The sequence below is a fragment of the Eubalaena glacialis genome, chromosome 1 (genome assembly GCF_028564815.1).
Source record: "Eubalaena glacialis isolate mEubGla1 chromosome 1, mEubGla1.1.hap2.+ XY, whole genome shotgun sequence".
Classification (NCBI taxonomy): Eukaryota; Metazoa; Chordata; class Mammalia; order Artiodactyla; family Balaenidae; genus Eubalaena; species Eubalaena glacialis.
This window is the reverse complement of record NC_083716.1, coordinates 15460130-15482580: the sequence shown is the minus strand read 5'-3', so window position 1 is coordinate 15482580 and position 22451 is coordinate 15460130. Positions and strand designations below refer to the sequence as shown.

The 22451-nt window shown below is 34.5% G+C and overlaps 1 protein-coding gene across 1 annotated transcript in view; it reads left to right on the top strand.

The window, feature by feature from the left end:
* Nucleotides 1-22451, top strand: part of ATRNL1 (attractin like 1) — a 701048-nt gene that overhangs the window by 145227 nt on the left and 533370 nt on the right. The window contains exons 15-17 of the mRNA XM_061191223.1: nucleotides 1527-1708; nucleotides 10431-10644; nucleotides 12358-12546. Of these exons, the coding sequence (XP_061047206.1) occupies nucleotides 1527-1708; nucleotides 10431-10644; nucleotides 12358-12546 (585 nt within the window). The remainder of the gene's footprint in view (nucleotides 1-1526; nucleotides 1709-10430; nucleotides 10645-12357; nucleotides 12547-22451) is intronic.

Below are 22451 nucleotides of genomic sequence, written 5' to 3'. Positions count from 1 at the left end.
GCTACATAATATGTGATTCCAATAGATTGAATGTAGATGCAGATACGAGAATACAGTTATATTAAACCAATACTAAAGAGATTTGCAAAAGTATTTATAAAACAATGCCACACTTTTCACTATTTTGTTTTTTGGAGACTATAATTAAAAAATTAAATATGCTATTTATTTTAAGTTGTTATATTTTCCCCCAACATTTTATTATGAAAAATTTCAAACATATAGAAAAACGGAAAGAATTGTAGCGAGGATACCCAAGGCCCTCACCCTAGATTCTACGATGCACATTTTGCTCTGCCTTATTCCTGATCTCGCTGCCTATCCATGCCCTATTCATTTATCAACCCATCTCAATGTTTTGATGCCAGGGACCTGATTTGAACTGTTCCTAAGGAGAAAATTTGATGGTACATCTTCTTCAAGCCTATAATAGCGTAAAGGGACAAGACATCCCAGAAACTGGAAAAGTGTGTTTGTAATAAAAATTTAAATTATGATTTTAAATGAATAAGTATATTTTTAAAAGATCAGTTTTTATTTTTAATATGGTCAAACCCAATAGATATAAAATGCATAAGGGAAAAAATATGTGGAGTTCTCAATAATTTTTAAGAGTTAAAGGGGACTTGAGACCAAAATATTTGAGAATTGCTGCTTTATAATAATTCCATAAAGATTGTATTAATGCATCCAAGGCTGAAAGGGCAAGAGGCACTGATATATTTAGTGATGTGGAAACTAAAATGTAGTGAAACTTCATAGATTGGTGTATTAATAAAACACTGCAATGTTAATTAATGCACACTAGAGCATAACTTTATATTGTATTTATAAATCCATGTTTTAGAAAATAGACACTGTTTTAAGTTCAATTTGGACCCTAAGGATAAACCACTGTTACTGAATGGTATGTTTAAACTTTCGAAAGACCTGAATGACTGTGTAAAAATAAATATTAGAAAGCAAAGCTTATAGCTTCTTTACTATACGTAAATGAAATGAGACTTCTCGCCCCACAGTTATAATTAAAGAATCAAAGAACCCAACTTATATCAAAATCATACACCTGGGCTATGGAAATTAGATTTAGAGGACAATTAGCTACGCTTGTAGGATAACTTTGAAATTGCTTTTGTTATGTGCTGGTTATTTTTCTATTAAAGTGATCTTGTATTATATAAATTGCACTTTGGGACATAAGTGCAGTAGTGATGTTACTTGCTGAGAAACCATATGCCAGTACACTAGGTTTACACAGAAAACCTAACAGTCAACACATTTTAACAGATGTTATAGAGCCATAGCTTTTCTTATGTTTAAGAATTAAAGAAAAAATTAGAATCTTCTTATTCTTCATCAAACTATTAGACAAATTTAGTTTAGTATGTTATAGTGATATATTTAAATTTTTATTGTTAAAATTATTTAAACAAATACCGAAGTTGTATTTAGAATTCTGAAATAATTGAAAAATACACATGCTTTTTGGTAATCTAAAAATAAGATATAATTTTTTTTTTGACTAGCTCATCTTTGTGGAGAAGGATGGAATCATATTGGGGATGCTTGTCTTAGAATTAATTCCAGTAGAGAAAACTATGACAATGCAAAACTTTATTGCTATAATCTTAGTGGAAATCTTGCTTCATTAACAACCTCTAAAGAAGTAGAATTTGTACTGGATGAAATACAGAAGTATACGCAACAGGTAACAATTATACTTGTTTTTATTATGGAAATATGCTGATAATCCTGTAACCATTGGCAATGGTTCATTCTTTTTGTTTTTTAATACATTATTTTTACTAAATCGTCGAAGTAAAAGTAGAACTGATTTCTTTGGTAATAAAGTTTTCTAAATTACTCATCTCATGTTTTGCTCAGTAAACCATTGCATTATCTTACCAAGAAGACATCTCATATGAATAAATATACTTTAAATATACTTTAAAACTTGTGCATATAATTTAAGAACTTGTTTTGAAGTATAATAATTTTGGAATGTCCCTTATAATTAGAACACTAGACCAACACATTGGCTATATTTGTATATATGTATCTTTGTGTGTGTGTTCTGTGGGTTAGGTTTTTGAATTATGCTATTTTCCTAGGTATAGATTTGCTTGAAATAATATACAAATAGTTAGCAGGACTTAAACCGATTTTTAAAGTACATGGGAGATTTGGAACATACAGCATTTGGGAACAGTTTCAATTTCCTAGAGAGTTGGTCCATAGAAAATGGAATATTTCCTTGGAAATAATGTCAAATATCATTTTATAAGAAATTTTTAATAGGAATTCACAGTATTTTCTGTTCTTGGGATGTTAAAATACAGTCAGCTCTTAAGAACAGATTAAGTTGGAGATTTGGAAATAATTTACTAAATATTGTTTTGAAATATCTTATTTAGATACTTACTTGAAATGTCTTGAGGACATTTTTAAAAATTGAGGTATAGTTGACATGTTGTTTCAGGTAGACAACATAATGATTTGATATTTGTAATATTGTGATATATATTGTTTTTGGATTTTTTTTTTAGGTTCCACATGTAAGTGAGATCATTTTCTTTCTTTGTCTGACTCATTTCACTTAGCATAATGCCCTCAAGAGCCATCCGTGTTGTCGCAAATGGCAAGATTTCAGGACCCTGTGATCTCACTTATGTGTTGAATTTAAAACAAAGAAACAAGCATACACACGAAAAAACAAAAAAACAAGCTCAAAGATACAAAGAACAGATTGGTAGTTGTCAGAGGAAAGGGTGGAGGGTGGGCGAAATGGGTGAAGGGGGTCAAAAGGTACAGACTTACAGTTATAAAATAAACAAGCCATAGGGCTGTAATTCATGGCATAGTGACTATAGGTAATAATACTGTATTATGTATTTGAAAGGTGCTAAGAGAGTGGATCTTAAAAATCCTCATCACAAGAAAACTGTGTATGGTGACAGATGTTAAGTAGACTTATGTGGTGATCATTCCACAATATATACAAATATTGAATCATTATTTTGTATATCTGAAGCTAATATAATGTTATATGTCAATTATACATCAATTAAAAAAAAGAAAAAATATAGTCAACTCTTAAGTTGTAGGAGATTTAGAAATAATTTACTAAATCTAATTTAAAATACCTTATTTAGTTCGTATACATACTTGAAATATACTAAGATAATATAAACTGTCATAGCATCATTGAAGATTTTTGTATTTTGTGTCAAAAAAAATTAGAACTCAATATAGATCAGGTAAGTGATAAAGCTAAACAATAATAAATACCTCAGATCTGAGGTATGTACAAGATTTGGCCAATGTTTAAGACACATACACACACATGGACACCCTGTGGTAAATAATCCACAAAGTGGTATGATTTCTATAAAAATAATGGAGATATGGCTATAATTCAACTATTGCTTTGAAAACTATATTAGATCTCAACGACTTCTTTTGACCTTAGGTTATGGCTTTTATTGGACAAGGGTCTGTTGGTGCTACAGAACTCCACTCTGCAGTGCAGTGGATATGGTTTTGGCTTGAAAACTTTTCAGAGCAAAGATTACCAATTGCTTGCTATAGAAACAGTTAAGTAATACTTCTTTGATATAGCTGATTTTTAAACAGCATCGAGGACAGCATATCAAAATGATGGAGAGCATGCAGTCTGGACATACTGCTTATCTCCACAGCTTAGTAGCAAGTTAACCTCCCCAGCCTTATGTTCCTCATCTGTAAACTGGGATAGTAATCATAGCTATCTTATATGTTTATTGTGAGAAATAAATGAGGTATTGTATGTGAAGAGCATAGATAAATTTTATTTCTTAGTGTTTACTAAAGTTATCATTATTATTGTTTGCATTTTAAAGATTATTTTTGTATGTCTGTTTTCACTACTGCTATAACTACTGTTTCCAAGAATCATTAATTAGATAATGAATTCTTAAGTAACCAAATGAATTTATTCAATGAATAGTTAATAATATTGATATTGACTGTAGAAAAATATTTGCCCCAGACTAGTGTTTTAGTTTTTCCACTTTACAAGGCCTTCCTCTACTCACCCCCACTAATTATACTAGGACCTTTTCCTTCTGAAGATCATTTCTGATTTATGCTAAAGAATAGGAATATATGTTAGTGATTTTTCTTTTGCTAATAACAAGGGAATAAGCATCTGATTTTTAAAAAGTGATATAAGAACAGTTTTGTATAAATGTTAAAAAATTAGAGGGACTTAAACACATATTCTTTTGAAATGTTTGTATGAACATTCAGTTATTACTGCCTGCCATAATTTTTGTGGTGGTATTAGTGTGTGTATTTCTCATGAGTATCGATACAGATAATTTAATTTCTAATGCCATTTTATATCTGTTGAGTCAAAGCCCTCCACCCATTAATAAAATTGATAAATTTATTATACCCCCAGTTTTTATAAATATTCAAAAATTTTACGTGGATATCACATTGTGATACTTGGCTGTCAAACATTTGTTATATGCTTGATATTAATAGGGTAAAGAAAAACTATAATAATTAAATTTGTATGAAAAATTGATCTGTAAAACCATTTTTGTGTGAACTGAAGCTATATTTCTGGGAAGGATGGGCTAATCTTCATTCATTTAGTACAAATTTATTGAGCACCTTCATTGTACTTGGCAGTCTACTGCTTGCTGAGAATATAGAGATCAAAAACAATCACTGTTGTTAAAGAGCTTATGGGGGAGAAATACAAACACAGTTATACCAAAGTGTGATAATTGCAATGATAGATGCACACAGGGTGATGTATGAAGATAGAGGATGGATACCTGACCAGTAACGTGGACTTAAGGAGTTTCCTAGAGTAATGCTGTAGTTAATTATTGCAGAACCTCGAGTTGGCCAGCGCATGAAGATATTTGTAAGGAGGTCAGAGAAGTGCCTCTGTTTTTTCTCTTAATTTGCCTTGTTTGAGAGCTACCAGCCTTATGGTTGAGGATAAGATGCAAGTGGTGTCATCTAGGAGAGGTCTATTGATTTTTAAAAAATATTTTAGAAAATATTGACAGGGTATTTGTAAAGTTTTATTTTTAGTCATGTGGAGCATACAACATAATTTAAGATCTATTTATATTCTTGTACTACCAAGAGCTTCATTTCTTTGATTACAAAATTGAGGTTCAGTTATCAATGAACATTTGGAAATTAGTTCTACTGAATATGTATAACTTATAAAGAGCCTCTTATTGGTAGATCCACATTCTTTGAGTTTTAGAAAGTACTAGTGTTTGGCATTCGAGCTCTATTGCTTTCTTCCTTGTTTAAAATATATTATTTTTAGTTTCTACATTTTAACCTTGAAATATGCTATTTTAGAAGTTTCATATTTCAAGATTTCTTATGTAAGTTGCTCATTTTTTCTTGCTTATGATTATACAGTAGGTCCTTATTAGTTATCTATTTTATATATAGTAGTGTGTATATGCTTATGATTATAAATCATAAAGATTAGACCAACAATTATTTCGGATGAATGATGGACTTAGATTCAGTAGTTTGTGGCATAGCCTGCCCTGTAAATGAAGAATGTTTTATTTCATTAGAAATATGAGCTTTAGCAAAATTTCAAAGGTGGAATTTTCTGCAAGGTGACATTCCGCTAAGCATATCTTTATATAAAATGAATTATATCCTGAGTCATTGCAGTTGTATAAACTTAAGGTAACCCTTCTGTAGCAAATAAAGATTGACAAATTCATGCACTTTAAATAGGTATCCTGGATCAAATGATCATTTACTTATCGGAAACGGCTAATGAAATGTTGCAGTGATTTATGGTGTGCTGCAGTAAATTTTCATAATATAGTAATTTATCTTTCATTTTTCAACTGCCTGTCCAGTTCATTTACTGCGTAATAGTTACTTTAAATGTTTTATCAACTGCTTATTTTTCTGTTCCTCTCCTCTTCCTTGCAGATTCTTACCATGATGATTTAGAGAATAATATTTCATTTTAAATGACTTGTTTTTACTATAGATAGTTTGGAAATACAGGCAGAGTTGCTGTAATGTGAAGCACAGTCATTAATCTGAAATAGCTATGTTGGATTGATTCCTGCTGTTATTATCAAGAACTATAAAAATGTTATAGCTTTTTTGTTATCAAAATATCTTTGAGAATAAGTATGAAATATATGATGATCACAAGGCAAAGCAGCATGTGTATTTTTATAATTAGAAACATTATTTATTAAGCACTATCTCTGTCTCAGGAATTGGATGTTGGAAAATAAGCATCTCTGTTCTAATGGCCTTGCTTAGCGAAATTTGTTGACTACCTACTATGTGTACAGTACTCTACTAGGTGATATGAGATCTACTGTTATAATGAATATTCATAATACTTTAATTTCATTTAAGAAATATTTGTTGAGTATTTTCTGTGTGAAAATTGTTATATTTATACACTATAAATTTCTAGGTCTACGGGTCCTTTATAAGCTCTCTAGGACCATTTGTACAACATATTTAGAATAAATACTGGATTTATATATCTTGTTTCTATATTGTTAAAGACTCAGGTGGAGGGACATATTTTTCTCTATCCTGACAGTCAGTAATGTAAAAAAAAAAAAAGATGATGTGGAGCTTTGAAACGACTTCACATTATAATATTATTAGCTTGGTAACTGAGAACATAAATTATTATTATGTATATTTAAGGTAGAAGTGTTTAGGAATGATATCAGCAAGGTGATAGAATGGGACTTTGCAGCACTCATTCCCTCACAGAAACATTGATTTGAACAATCATCCATATACAAAATACCTTTACAAAAGCTAAGGAGTCCAGGTAAGAGATTATAGCACCGGGTTGGGGGCAGTGGGGGGAACACAGAAATAAGAAAACACTCATTGAAGATGGTAGAAAGGACAGTTTCACATTACCTGCATCATCCTTCCCCTAAGCCTGCACGGTACAGGAAGCACGGTGAGAAAGGGTGAGAAATACCCTCTGCAAAGGGGAAGGAGAATGAAATGAGCACCGATTTTGCTTTGGACCCTACTTCCAGGCCTGCTCTAGTGAACCCCAGTGCCTGGATGATCCCTGTGGACCCAGGCGCCAGGCGCATCCCACTGCCACACTGGCTCCTGTGGCCTCAGGCTGCAGGCTGGCACCCGCAGACTCAGCCTCCAGGCTAGTCCCCCATATGCCTAGGCTACAGGAGACCTAGGATCCACACCCTCCCCATTAGACCCCAGCACTGGGCTGGCCTCTGGAGACCCAGGGTCAGGCTCATCCCAGTGGACTCAGGCTTCAGGCCCTCCCCTATGATCCCAGGTACCAGGCCCACCCCCATGGACTCAGGCGTCAGACCTACCCCAAAGACTCAGGACCAGGCCTGCCGCAGTGGACCCTGGTACCAGGCTAGCCCCTGCAGCCTCATGACCATACTTGTTGGCCCAGGTGCCTGGCTTGCCCCAGCACCAGTCCATAGGATTCAGGCTCATGGCCTGATCCAGTGCCAGGTAAGCCCTGTGGATCCATGCTCCTGGGTGGCTCCCGCAGTTCCAGGCTCCAAACTGGCCCATGGACCAGGCTGCAGGCCTGCCACTGTGGACCAGGTTCCAGGCTCACCACTTTGTACTCAGTTACCAGTCCTACCCCAGTGGATCCTTGTGCCAGACTGGCCTTCAGACCTAGGATCCAGGCCTGCACCCACAGACTCAGGCTCCAGGCTTGCCCTCATGGAAAAGAGAAAGCGGCAGAAAGCTCATTTAAAGAAATAGTTACAGGAAATTTCCCAAATATGGAGAGGGAAAAGAACATCCAGATCCATAAATCCCAAACAATCTCAAATAGATTAAACATAAAGAGACTTTCACCAAGACACATTATAATAGCCCCAAATAAATCCAAGCATTTATGATCAATTGATGTTTGACAGAGGTGCCAAGAACACATGATGGGGAAAGGACAATCTCTTCAATGAATAATGCTGGATATCCTTATGCAGAAGAATGGAAGTAGATCCTTATCTCACACCATATAAAAAAATCAATTCAATATGGATTAAAGACTTACACATTAAGACTCGAAACTGTAAAACTACAAGAGGAAAACACGAGGAAAAATATCGACATTGGTCAGGGCAATGATTTTTTGGATGTGACACTAAAAGCACAGACAACAAGAGCAAATATAGATAAATGAGATTGTGTCAAACTAGTAAGATTCTGCATAGCAAAGGAGATAATCAAGAGTGAAGAGACAGGGCTTTCCTGGTGGCACAGTGGTTACAAATCCGCCTGCCAATGCAGGGGACATGGGTTCGAGCCCTGGTCCGGGAAGATCCCACATGCCACGGAGCAACTAAGCCCGTGCACCACAACTACTGAGCCTGCGCTCTAGAACCCATGAGCCACAACTACTGAGCTCACGTACCGCAACTACTGAAGCCCGCATGCCTAGAGCCCATGCTCCGCAGCAAGAGAAGCCACCGCAATGAGAAGCCCGCACACTGCAACGAAGAGTAGCCCCTGCTTGCTGCAACTAGAGAAAGCCTGCTCACAGCAATGAAGACCCAACATAGCCAAAAATAAATTTAAAAAAAAAATAAAAGAGTGAAGAGACAACCTATGGAATGGGAGAGAATGTTTGTAAACCATACATCTAATAAAGATTTAATGTCCAAAATATATAAAGAACTCAAACAATTCAACAGAAAATAAATAACCCAGTTAAAAAATGGACAAAGGACATAGATATTTTTCAAAGAAGACATAAAAATGGCCAGCCAGATATATGATAAAAAGCTCAACAGCAGTAATCATCAGAAAAATGCAAATCAAAACCAATTGAGATATCACCTCATACCTGTTAGAATGGCGGTTATCAAAAAGATAAGAGGTAACATATATTGGCAAAGATGAGGAGAACAGGAACTCTTGTATACTGTTGGTGGGAATGTAAGCAGTATAGTCAATTTGGAAAATGGTATGGAGTTTCCTCAAAAAATGAAAACTATCATATGACCCAGCAGTCCCACGTCTAGGTATATATCCAAAGGAAATTAAGTCAGTATCTTGAAGAGATATCTGCACTTCTATGTTCATTGCAGCATTATTCACAATAGCCAAGCTATGGACACAACTTAAGTGTCCATCAACGGATACATGGATGTATAAAGAAAATATGATATACATACATATGGGTATGTTAATTAGCTTGATTGTGGTAATCATTTCATAATGTGTACATATACCAAAAAAAATCATACACCTTATATAGGTATAATTTTCATTTGTCAATTATACCTCAAGAAAGCTAGAAAAAATGAAAAATAAAATCTCAAAAAGAAAAGCATAACTCTAAAGCAGAAACAAGGAAAGAAAAAGAGGTGTTCATAATCTAAAAAATTTTGTAAAGAGAGTACCTTGGACCAAGAATATATCATTATTTTTTCAGTCTCATTAGAATAACATATTTTAAAATTGAGTAATGATTAAAATAAGGTATATAAATACAGCATATATTTTGTTTTTAAGCTACTTTTGAAATATTATTGAGAGCACTAAGAAAGTTTAGTTTGATGGCATTTGTCAACCTCTGTTAATTAAATTTAGGCATCAGGGTCAAAGATTTTATTAGTTTTCTTGATCTCTTTAATAATGAAAGTAGATGACATTAATTTATCTAAAACTGTGCTAAAGTCCTTGTGTACTAGTAGAGGTCTGAACTAGGAGAGAGGCCCTTCTTCTTCCTAGTCCTTTGTGAACCTGCTGTGAAGTCTTCACTCAGCCTTTATTTATTTATTTATTAACATCTTTATTGGAGTATAATTGCTTTACAATGGTGTGTTAGTTTCTGCTTTATAACAAAGTGAATCAGTTATACATATACATATGTTCCCATACCTCTTCCCTCCACTCAGCCTTTATATATTGTTCATTGATTTTGTTTTCCATTTTCTCACAGTGCATATAATGTCAATTTAGCTTTAGATTCTTAACTCCACAACTGATTAGATTGGTAGTAACAGTAGTAATAGTAGCTACAGCAGAAGTAGCAGTAACAGTAGCAGCAACACAATATGTTAAGTTTTTTTAATGATCTTCCCTCATAAGATAGGTATTTATATCAGATATCACCATTTTATAGAAGAGGAAACTGAGGTTCACAAGGGCTAAAGAAATGACCCCAGTCATGTCACTAAACACAAAATATGTTTTAAACATAGTGTTCTATTATACATCATTCTCCAAGATGTGCTGGAATTGTTAATTATCCTTAGTACTCGAAGTCCTTTGAAAGGCAGTTCTATATATTTTCAAATGTAATTTTTAATGATAATGAACTGTTTGCTAAGGAATATGATGCAGGATTTTTACATCTCACTTTTTAAAAATGTCCCTTTTGCTATTGTTTACAGAAAGTATCACCTTGGGTAGGCTTACGCAAGATCAATATATCCTACTGGGGATGGGAAGACATGTCGCCATTTACAAACACAACACTACAGTGGCTTCCTGGTGAACCCAATGATTCTGGGTTCTGTGCGTATCTAGAAAGGGCAGCAGTGGCAGGCTTAAAAGCTAATCCTTGTACCTCTATGGCAGATGGTCTTGTCTGTGAAAAACCTGTTGGTAAGTAGTCCAGTAAACTAGTATTCTTTAAAAATATGTTTCCAACCCTTCTTCCCACTACCCTCTTCCATGGTGTGATGCTACGTAGGCCTGAAGTAACTTTCACCATCTTTTTATGATGCTGATTTCAATGTATATTTTATCTTAATTCACATTCCCCACTTACTATTAGTGACCTCAGCCTTAACTTGTGAAAATATCAAAATTGTATTGTTTTATACAATCTTTATTTCTTGGTTAAAATAGTGAGATTATGAACATATGGTTGTAGTTACAGTATAGTAATAATCTGTTCTTAATATTTTAATGTGTTTTACTTTTATAATAATAGTCTTTGTAAGAAAGATTTATCATTAAGATCAACAGCTAATTTAGAATCATTTTAATCTTATAGATCTATTATTTCAGTTGGCAAATGAAGAGAAACATTGCTGTTCCATCTTTTGAAATGGGTTTTTGTTAAGTGAGAAAGGAATATTGAGTTCTTTTCTCTTTTTTTAAATACTATATTTTGTATTGCAGAAGAATATACATAACATAAAATTTATAATTTTAACCATTTTTCCCTTCAGTGTTTTTGAGATATAATTGACTTTTTAAAACATTTTTTAAGTATAGAGTTCACTGTCATTAAGTATATCCACACTGTTGTTAATCTATCAACACTATCCATCTCCAGAACTTTTTCATCTTCCCAAACTGAAACTCCATATCCATTACACAATAACTCCCCAGTCATCCCTCCTCCAGCCCCTGACAGCCACCTTCTACTTCCTGTCTCTATGAGTTTGACTGCTCTAAGCATCTCATATAAGTGGAATCATAAGGTGTTTGTCCATTTGTGACTGGCTTATTTCTCTTAGCATAATGTCTTCAAAGTTCACCCATGTTGTAACATATGTCAGAATTTCATTCCTGTTTAAACATGAATAATTATCCATTGTATGTATATACCACATTTTGTTTATCCATTCATATCTTGGTGGACACTTGTTACTTCCACCTACTGGCTGTTGTGAATAATGATGCTATGAACATAGGTGTACAAATATCTGTTCCAGTTCCTGCTTTCGTGTCTTTTGGGTATGTAGCCAGAAGTGGAATTGCTGTATCATATGGTAATTCCGTGTTTAATTTTTTGAGGAATTGCCATACTGTTTGCTATGGAAGCTTCACCATTTTAACATTCCCACAAGTAGTGTACAGGCTTCCAATTTCTCCACATCCTTGCCAACATTTAAAAAAATAGTCATCCTAATGGGTGTGATAAATATTATATTTTATGAAAAAATTTTATAGTAAATTGTTTTATTTTTATTGTTTGTTACTTTGATAAGGCGTGGAATGTTTATAGAATTATGGCTAGCTAGAAAAGTAATGTTAGTGTACATAATATTTAGCCAATAGATAGAAAAACCTAGGTCATGTATTACATTTCTATTTAAAAAATTTTAAATTATACAATTTTATGTACTTTGTAAACGATTAAAAATTTCCAACGTATTATAAATTTCAAATCAGATAATAAATTTAAGAAGTATTGACATGTCATCTTCATTCTCATTTACCTTATCATACAATTTTTATTCTAATTTTTATCCCACACTTGGCTTAATTGAAACATTCCCTAAACAACAAAATGAACGAAACTCGTATACTTGTGTTAGAAAGCAGTTAACAAATAAAATAATTATATTTGCTGATTTATTCCAGTTAGTCCAAATCAAAATGCAAGGCCTTGCAAAAAGCCATGCTCTTTAAGGACATCGTGTTCCAACTGTACCAGCAATGGCATGGAGTGTATGTGGTGCAGCAGCACGAAGCGATGCGTTGACTCAAATGCTTACATAATCTCTTTTCCATATGGACAGTGTCTGGAGTGGCAGACTGCCACCTGCTCTCGTAAGTATTTCTCTAGAGTCCCTTTTTGTTTAACTGCAACATAAATCACTTTTCTGTGATGGACAGAGAAATTGAACATTTGAGGAAGTTTTAAAAAATGAGAAAAAATATTGTCACTAGTTACAATTAAAAATTGCTAGTTACAAGTAAAAGCTAGTTTTAAAACCTCTTAATGCTGTAAGCCCCTGATTTACATTATACCATCATTTTGAATTCCCCTAAGTATATTACCCTACTATGAGCATTTTGTCACATTTGTGTTCCCCTGAACTCTGAGCGTGTGTTGAAGACAGAGTAACACTTCATGAAAGTGCTCACTTTAGAAGGATCGCATTGCTTCGTTGTGCTTCTTTAGTGTCTTTTAATCTAGCACAGTTGCTGTGTCGTCTTTTTTTATAACTGTGATTTTTTTTTTTTTTAAAGAATCTACACCAGTCGTTTTGTAGGTTTCCCAACTTGGATTTGTCTAATTGTTTCCTCATGATTAGATTCAAGTTAAGTATTTTTTGGCAAGGATATATCAGTGATGGTATATTTGCTACAAATGCAAGATGTATAATCTTGGTGTCACATGGGGAGTTGTGTCACCAGGCCAGTACTGAACTTACTGTGGGTTGTGCTTCGGGGGAAGACCCTGCCCCTTGCTTGTCTCATGTTTTATAAGGACTATAGAATGAGGAAGCACCTGACAGTCTGTGTTACTGGGTACTGTGTAGTTATGAGGCAGCATGGTCATCCAGTTATAAGCCCTTCTTGCTCAGATGACTGCCCTCATTTAGAGACAGCTGCTTAAGCCAATACAGATGGAGACTCACTGTCTCTTCCAGACCTTACATTACTCCCAGGGAGGATGTTTCCTTCCCCTAGGGACCCAGCCAAATCCATATTTGTTCCATATTGGGCACCAATGTTGCTTGAAGAGCTAGGACAAAGTGGTAATTGCCACAGTGTAGGCTAGAACTTGCAGGCTGTAGCTGTTGTGTGCATTTATTCTTCCAGGCTCTTGGCGTCAAGTGGAGAGGTGTTCCTGGGATGGGTATGGCTCGACCTGTTATGGGTTGAGCTCCCTGTTGCTATCCCATTTTAGAAATTTTGATAAGGAATGGGGACGTACGTGATCAAGTGTGTGACAAGGGGGTGTTGCAGGCATAAAATGGTCTTGCTAGCACAGAAAACGTCTTATAACTAGGAGCCAGCTGCTGAGGAAGGTTGAAATACCAGTCCTGGAGACTTGTGGGGAGTTGAGACATTGCTCAGCTTCTCCTGCCTTGATTGTTGTGTTTGTTTCACAAAAGATTATATACGTATGACCCATTTAGATAAAATTGAAAATAGGCAAAACTATGCTATATTGTTTAGGAATGAATTTTTTAGGTAGAACTGTAGGGTAAGGTAAAAAGTTATTCTTATAAATGTCAGGTGGTGGATGCTGCTGGAAAAGATTAGGGGTGCTGATTAGGAAAAGGGTACAAAGGAGGCAATGTTCTGCTTCTAGGCTGCATGCAGGTACAGAGTATTCATTTAAAATAATTTATTAGTATCACATTTTTCTTTATGTACTTCTATGTATGTGTGTTATATTTCACAATGCAAAAAGGCTAAAAGGTAGGGAAAAAGGAACTTGGAAAGTCTCCAAGCTCTTAAACTTTTAAGAACTTTCTAAAAATTATTTAGAGTTAGGTCTAAGTTGTCTTCTCCATTCACAAATCTTTCTTATATTCCATTCTTTTCATTTGTTCATCTTCTGGAAAATAGTCTTCAGTAATTCTTTCCAAATAAATTTGTGGCTAGTAAACTTTTTGAGTCTTTGCATGTCTAAAAGTGCATTTTTCATGTTCACTTGAATGATAAAATGCCTGAGTGTGGAGTTCTAAATAAATTGTTTCCTTAGAAGTTCTAGCATTCAGTGTTGTGGATAAGAATTTTCATGCCAATCTAATTTTCATTCTTTTGTGGGACATCTTTTTTTTTTCCTTTCTTTGAGAGCTTTTAAGACTATTCTCTTTATCCTTGGCATTCAAAATTTTGCAGTTTATTTGAATTCAGTTTTACAGTAGTTGATGTGGATTTCAAAAATGGATTCTCATTCGCTCTTAATCTGGAGAGTAGTTTTCCTTCATCTGCTAAAAATGTTCCTTAATGTCAAATTATTTGTTTTCTTCTATTTACTCTTATTGGAAATCTTAAAATAGTCATTGGAATTTTTGGATATATATCAATATCTCTTGTTTTTGCCTTTTTTTATTGGAGTATAGTTGATTTACAATATTGTGTTAGTTTCAGGTATATAGCAAAGTGATTCAGTTATATATATATACATATATATATTCTTTTTTTCATATTATTTTCCATTATAGGTTATTATAAGATATTGAATATAGTTCCCTGTGCTGTATAGTAAATCCTTGTTGCTTATCTATTTTATGTATAGTAGTTTGTATCTGTTAATCCCATACTCCTAATTTATTCCCCCCCGCCCCCTCCTTTCCTCTTTGGTAACTGTAAGTTTGTTTTCTATGTCTGTGATTCTGTTTTGTATATAGATTCGTTTTTTTTAGATTCTACATATAAGTGATATCATATAATATTTGTCTTTCTCTGTCTGACTTAATATGATAATCTCTAGGTCCATCCATGTTGCTGCATATGGCAATATTTCATTCTTTTTTTATGACACCACATCTTCTTAAGCCAGTCATCCAGTCATCTCTTTATGGGCACTTGGGTTTTTTCCATGTCTTAGCTATTGTAAATAGTGTTGTATGAACATTGGGATGCATGTATCTTTTCAAATTAGTATTTTTGTCTTTTCTGGATATATGCCCAGGAGTGGGATTGCTGGATCATATGGTAGCTCTGTTTTTAGTTTTTAAGGAACCTCCATACTGTTTTCCATAGTGGCTGCACCAATTTACATTCCCGTCAACAGTGTAGGAGGGTTTCCTTTTCTCCACTCCCTCTCCAGCATTTATTATTTGTAGACTTTTTGATGATAACCTTTCTGACCGGTGTGAGATAATGCCTCATTGTGGCTTTGATTTGCATTTCTCTGATGATTAGTGATGTTGAGCATCTTTTCATGTGCCTTTTGGCCATCTCTATGTCTTCTTTGGAGAGATGTCTATTTAGGTCTTATGCCCATTTTTTGATTGGGTTGTTTGTTTTTTTGTTATTGAGTTGTATGAGTTGTCTGTATATTGTAGATATTAACCCCTTGTTGGTCACATTGTTTGCACATATTTTCTCCCATTCCATAGGTTGTCTTTTCATTTTGATGATGATTTCCTTTGCTGGGCAAAAGCTTTTAAGTTTGACTAGGTCCCATTTGTTTATTTTTGCTTTTAATTCTTTTGCGTTGGGGGACTGACCTAAGAAAACATTGATATGATTTATGTCAGAGAATGTTTTGCCTATGTTCTCTTCTAGAAGTCTTATGGTGTCATGTTTATCTTTAGGTTTTTAAACCATTTTGAGTTTATTTTTATATATGGTGTGAGGGATTTTTCTAATTTCGTGGATTTACATGTAGCTGTTCAGCTTTCCCAGCACCACTTGTTGAAGGGACTGTCTTTTCTCCATTGTGTATTCTTGACTCCTTTGTCGTAGATTAATTGGCTGTAAGTGTGTGAGTTTATTTCTGGGCTCTCTATTCTGTTCCATTGATCCATATGTCTGTTTTTGTGCCAGTACCACGCTGTTTTGATTGCTGTAGCTTTGTAGTGTTGTCTGAAGTCTGAGAAGGTCATGCTTCCAGCTTTGTTCTTTTTCCTCAGGATTGCTTTGACAATTCTGGATCTTTTGTGGTTCGATATAAATTTTAAGATTATTCTAGTTCTGTTAAAAATGCCATGCATATTTTGATAGGGATTGCATTAAATCTATAGATTGGTTTGGGTGGTATGGTCATTTTAACAATATTAATTCTTCCAATCTAAGAGCATGGGATGTCTTTTCATTTCTTTGAATCATCTTCAGTTTCCTTTATCAGTGTTCTATAGTTTTCAGTGTATAGGTCTTTCACCTCCTTGGTTAAATTTATTCCTAGGTATTTTAGTTTTTTGATGTGATTTTAAACAAGATTGTTTTTTCACTTTCACTTTCTGATATTTCATTGTTAGTGTAAAGAAATGCAATAGATTTCTATATGTTAATCTTGTATCCTGCTTCCTTGCTGAATTCATTTATTAATTCTAATAGTTTTTGTATGGAGTCTTTAGGGTTTTCTCTCTATATAGTATATACTGTCATCTGCAAATAATGACAGTTTTATGTCTTTCTTTCCAATTCTTGTCTGATTGCAGTGGCTAGGGCTTCCAATACTATGTTGAGTAGAAGTGGTGAAAGTGAGCATACTTGTCTTGTTCCTGAATTTAGTGAGAAGGCTTTCAGCTTTTCAACATTGAATATTATTTTGGCTTTTGATTTGTTGTAAATGGCTTTTATTATGTTGGGATATGTTCTCTGTATACCCAGTTTAGTGAGAGTCTTTATCATGAATGGATGTTGAATTTTATCAAATGCTTTTTCTGCGTGTATTGAAATAATCATGTGGTTTTTGTCTTTTTTTTTTGGTGATCGGGTGTATCACATTGATTGACTTGTGTATGTTGAACCATCCTTGCAACCCTGGAATGAATCCAACTTGATCATGGTGTATGATCCATTTTATGTATTGTTGAATTCAGTTTGCTATTTTTTTGAGGATTTTCGCATCTATAGTCATCAAAGATATTGGCCTGTAATTTTCTTTTTTTGTAATGTCTTTGTCTGGTTTTGGTATCAGAGTGATGGTGGCTTCATAGAATGACTTTAGGAGTGTCCCTTCCCTTCAGTCTTTTGGAATGGTTTGAGGAGGATGGGTATAAATTCTTCTTTGAATGTTTGGTAGACTTCCCCAGTGAAGCTGTCCGGTCCTGGACTTTAGTTTGCAGGGAGTTTTTGTTATGTTTTGTTTTGTTTTGTTTTTACAGATTCTATTTTACTTCTAGTGATCAGTCTATTTAAATTATCTGTTTCTTCTTGCCTCAAATTTGGTAGGCTGTATATTTCTAGAAACTTTTCCATTTCATGTAGGTTGTCCAGTTTGTTGGCGTATAACTTCATATTTTTATGTCTTTTTCTTTTATTCTCTTATGACTTTTTGTATTTCTGCAGTGTCAGTTGTTACTTCTCCTCTTTCACTTCTTATTTTGTTTATTTGGGTCCTCTCTCTTTTCTTCCTGGTGAGCCTGGCTAGAGGTTTTCAATTTTATCTTTGTGAAAAACCAGCTGTTGGTTTTATTGATCTTTTCTATTGTTTTTTGATTTCTATTTTATTTATTTCCTCTCTGATCTTTATTTCCTTCCTTCTGCTGACTATAGGTTTTGTTTATTCTTCTTCTTCTAATTCTTTTAGGTGGTAGTTTAGGTTGTTTATTTGAGATTTTTCTTGTGTCTTGAGGAAGGCCTGTATTGCTATGAACTTCCCTCTTAGGACTGCTTTTGCTGCCTCTCATGGATTTTGTAAGGTTGTGTTTTTATTGTCATTTGTCTTGAGGTATTTTCTGATTTCCTCTTTGATTTCATCATTGACCCATTGCTTTTTTTAATAGCATGCTTTTTAGTCTTCGTGTGATCCTTTTTCCCCCATTTTCCTTTCTGTGGTTGATTTCTAGTTTCATACCATTGTGGTCAGAAAAGATACTTGAAATAATTTCTATCCTGTTAAATTTGTTGAGGCTTGTTTTGTATACTAGTATATGGTCTATCCTAGAGAATGTTCTATGTGTGCTTGAAAAGAATGTGTATTTTGGTCTTTTTGGATGTAGTGTCCTGTAGATATCAATTAAGGCCAACTGTTCTATTGTGTCATTTAGGGTCTCTGTTGCCTTATTGATTTTCTGTCTGGAAGATCTGTCTGTCGATGTCAGTGGGGTGTTAAAAATCTCCTACTATCATTATTTTTCTCTTAATTTCTGACTCTATGTCTCTTAGTATTTGTTTTATGTACTTAGGTGCTTGTATATTGGGTGCATATGTATATTAATGAGTATGATGTCCTCTTCTTGTATTGATCCCTTTGTCATTATATAGTGTCCTTCTTTGTCTGTCTTTATGGACTTTCTTTTAAAGTATTTCTTGTCTGATATAAGCATTGCTACCCCCACTTTCTTGTTGTTTCCATTTGCATGAAATATTTTTTTCCATCCCCTCACTTTCAATCAATATGTGTCTATATGCCGTAAAGTGAGTCTCTTGTAGGCAGCATATTGTAGGTTCTTGTTTTTTAATCCAGTCTGCCATTCTGTGTCTGTTGATTGGAGTATTTATTCCATTGACATTTAAGCTAATTATTGATAAATATGTATTTATTGCCATTTTAAACCTTGTTTTCTAGTTGATTTTATAGTTCTTCTATGTTCATTTCTTCTTTTCATTTTTCCATTTATGATTTGATGGTTTCCTTTTGTATTATGTTGTTTCTTTTTCTTTTTTGTGAATCTACTGTATGTTTTTTTTTTTTTTTAAACAACAGCTCCTGTTTATTTTTTTATTTTTTATTTATTTATTTTATTTATGGCTGTGTTGGGTCTTCGTTTCTGTGCGAGGGCTTTCTCTAGTTGCGGCAAGCGGGGGCCACTCTTCATCGCGGTGTGCGGGCCTCTCACTGTCGCAGCCTCTCTTGTTGCGGAGCACAGGCTCCAGACGCGCAGGCTCAGAAATTGTGGCTCACGGGCCTAGTTGCTCCACGGCATGTGGGATCCTCCCAGACCAGGGCTCGAACCCATGTCCCCTGCATTGGCAAGCAGATCCTCAACCACTGCGCCACCAGGGAAGCCCTACTGTATGTTTTTAATTTGTGATTATCCTGGTTTTAAAGTATGTTAACCCATAACTACATCTGTTTGCTTTAGACATAGTCATGTAAATGCAAACACATTCTAAAAAATCTATAGTTTTGTGCTCCCCTCCCCCATATTTTGTGATTTTGACGTTCTATCTTACATCTTCGTGTTTATCCTTTTGCTGTTAATTGTAGTTATAATCACTTCTAAAAATTTTTTTTGATTGTTTTTAAATTTATATACTGGCTTATTTAAGTGATCAATCCTGTTATATTTTTGTCTTTCCTATTGTGATTTTCCCTTTCCTATAGATTCTTGCTTCTTTTCTATTTAGAGAAGACCTTTCAATATTTCTTTTAGGTTATGTTTAGTATTGCTGTATTCTTCTTGTTTTTGCTTGTCTGAGAAATTCTTTATCTCTTCTTTTATTCTAAATGATAAGCTTGCTGGGTAGAGTATCCTAGGTTGCTGGATTTTCCCTTGCAGGAAGTCCAGTGAGGTGGCAGCTGTCAGCACTGGTCTGTCTGCACAGATAGCTAGGAAGCCAGCAGGTGCATGCTCTTTCTGAGCAGAGTCCAGGCTCCTCCCAGCTTGCAGGGGGGCTTTTCAGGGCAAGGACCTGCCCGTGTGTACCCTCCCTCCTTCACAGATTCCTCCCACAGGCCTCGGATCTGTCCTGATGCCTTTTTTTTTTTCTTTCTGTCCTACCCAGTTACTTGGGGATCTTTCTTACAGCTTTGGTTGTATAAGAGATCTTCTGCCAGTTTCCAGTTAGTTTTCTGTGAAAACTGTTCCACCTGTAGATGTATTTTTGATGTGTTTGTGGGGGGGAGGTGAGCTCCACTTTGCCATCTTGATCCACCTACAAGCTTAATATCTCTTAAATTCACTTGTACTTTCCATCTCTTTGTTTGCTAAGTGAGATTCAGATATTTTTCCTTTTTTATGGTTTTTTAAAATTTGGGGCTTTTTATCTATTCAGAATGAATTTTTTTGAGAACCCTCCACTGTAAAAATTGTAACTGCATTTTTTGAAGGGTAAATTAAAAATGATTAACTATTTGAACACAGGTATGAATTGCATTTTTACCACTGCTATGAATTGCATTTTTACCAGTGCTGAACTAAATGATGATAACTGCTGCTGGTGGGATTGTCAGCTAGGCATGCACAGGTCACTTCTTCAGTCCTGCTTTGGCATCTCTTGTTTTTGATCTTTTGCTTCTTTTGTTTTCTTGATTGTTATAGAGGCTTATTTTCTACTTCTGCAGTTTGTTCCTTGAGCAGTTAGTCTAGTCTGCTGGATTTTTCATTTCCATAGGTCTTTTCTTTCACTGTTATGTCTATTGTCACATTTGCCTTCCCTGTGGCTATATATATATAGCTCATTTGAACTGATGATGTCTAATAGCAGTTATTTTTGTTCCATAGCTTTTAAAATTATATGCCCTGTGTATCCTTGTGGGGAAGAGGGGCATTTTACTTTGCCCCAAGGAGCCCTTGTGTTTTTTGGAGATAGTATTTACCTGGCAGTGACCCACTCCTTATGGAAAACAAGCTCCTTCTCTATTACGTTTAATTCTTTTCCATGTTTTTAAACAACAAACATTGAAAGAAACTGCTGTAAATAGGCTTTTAGTAATGTAATAGTAGGGTGTGCAGGAGGGGAAGTATTCTACAGTCCTATGATTACATCTCTTTCTTTTGGTGAGCCTGTGCCCCATACTCTTCTGTGAACTTCACTTCACTAGTGCTTCTCAGTCTTTTTTTCCACTCTTAGGTGGTACAGCTTGGCTGGAGGGAGCTGGAGTTGTATACTTGTCTTCCCTCCACATGAAAGACTAGAGCAGGTTAGAGTTGGTTATTTCCCTTTAGCCAGGTCAGTTAGGCTCTGATAAAACCCCAGCAGTTTAGGCTCTGTTAAGTTGTTTCTCCAGGCCTTGGTAAGAAAAACAGTGCTCTGGCATATCTCAAAATTGTTCCTTTTCCCCTCCCATGCTGGAAGCACAAAGGGGTTTTTCTTCGATATTCACCGTGAGGACCTGTTAGAATTAATCTTTCAAAGAGCCAAAAATAAAATAAAATAAAAATAATTGCTCTAATTACTTATAGCTCATACATAGTCTTCAGACTACCCATAACTTACTCAAAATAACACAGCCTACAAAAGCTTTCCTATATTATTGTTTTCCGTAAGAAAAGAATCAATATTAGAGTCTTTCAGTTTTTTAGTCTCCATTACAAACTAAAGAATGAATATTCTGTTAATTTTTCAGCAATGCATGTTGCTCTCCACTCTTGAGCAATAACTAAACCAACATTACCTTTTGTAATAGTTTCATACCTAAAATAAAACATAAGAGAATAGAACGTTGCTCTGAATATGACATTTTGTAACTCATTATTAAAGCCTAAAGTCTAATAGATAAAGACACCATTAACAGTTTGTCATTCAGTCAGTGTAAGAAAGGCAGGATTCTTTCATCTAAGATTTACCCAGTTGTTTGAAAAGCAATAACAGGTATGTTGTGTTTGAAAACAGTTTAGGTTTAATTGTACATTATGCTTCTTCAAGACATTTGATTGGTTATCTTTCCTTAAAAAGGTAATCCTAAAATAAATTTTATTTTCCTAGGAGATATCTATAGACTATAAATATAAAGCCTAGATTTATTTTGGGTGCGACCTAGTAAAGATTTACTTCAATTCATCACATGATAGTAAATAATTAGAATGTCAAGATAGCATACCTAATTTGATATTTTACATTGTTCCCCACTGATTTCATAGCAACCCAATATAGTTTTGAAGACAATTAGAATAATCTAGTCAATGATACTGTGGGCTAGCTACAATCGCAGATAAAGGAGACATATTTCACAGCAAAAAGTCTAAGGAGGAGTATGGTAATACATAAAATGTTCAGTTATCTAAGGATATTTTAAATGAAGTGCCATTTAACACCATTTACTGCTTAAAAAATTTTTCAGAAAGAAGTATGTTCGTGTCACTGAATTATTTATCTACAGGGTTAACATTAATGACTTGTGTTCAATGACTCAAAGAATATTCTTCCTTTTA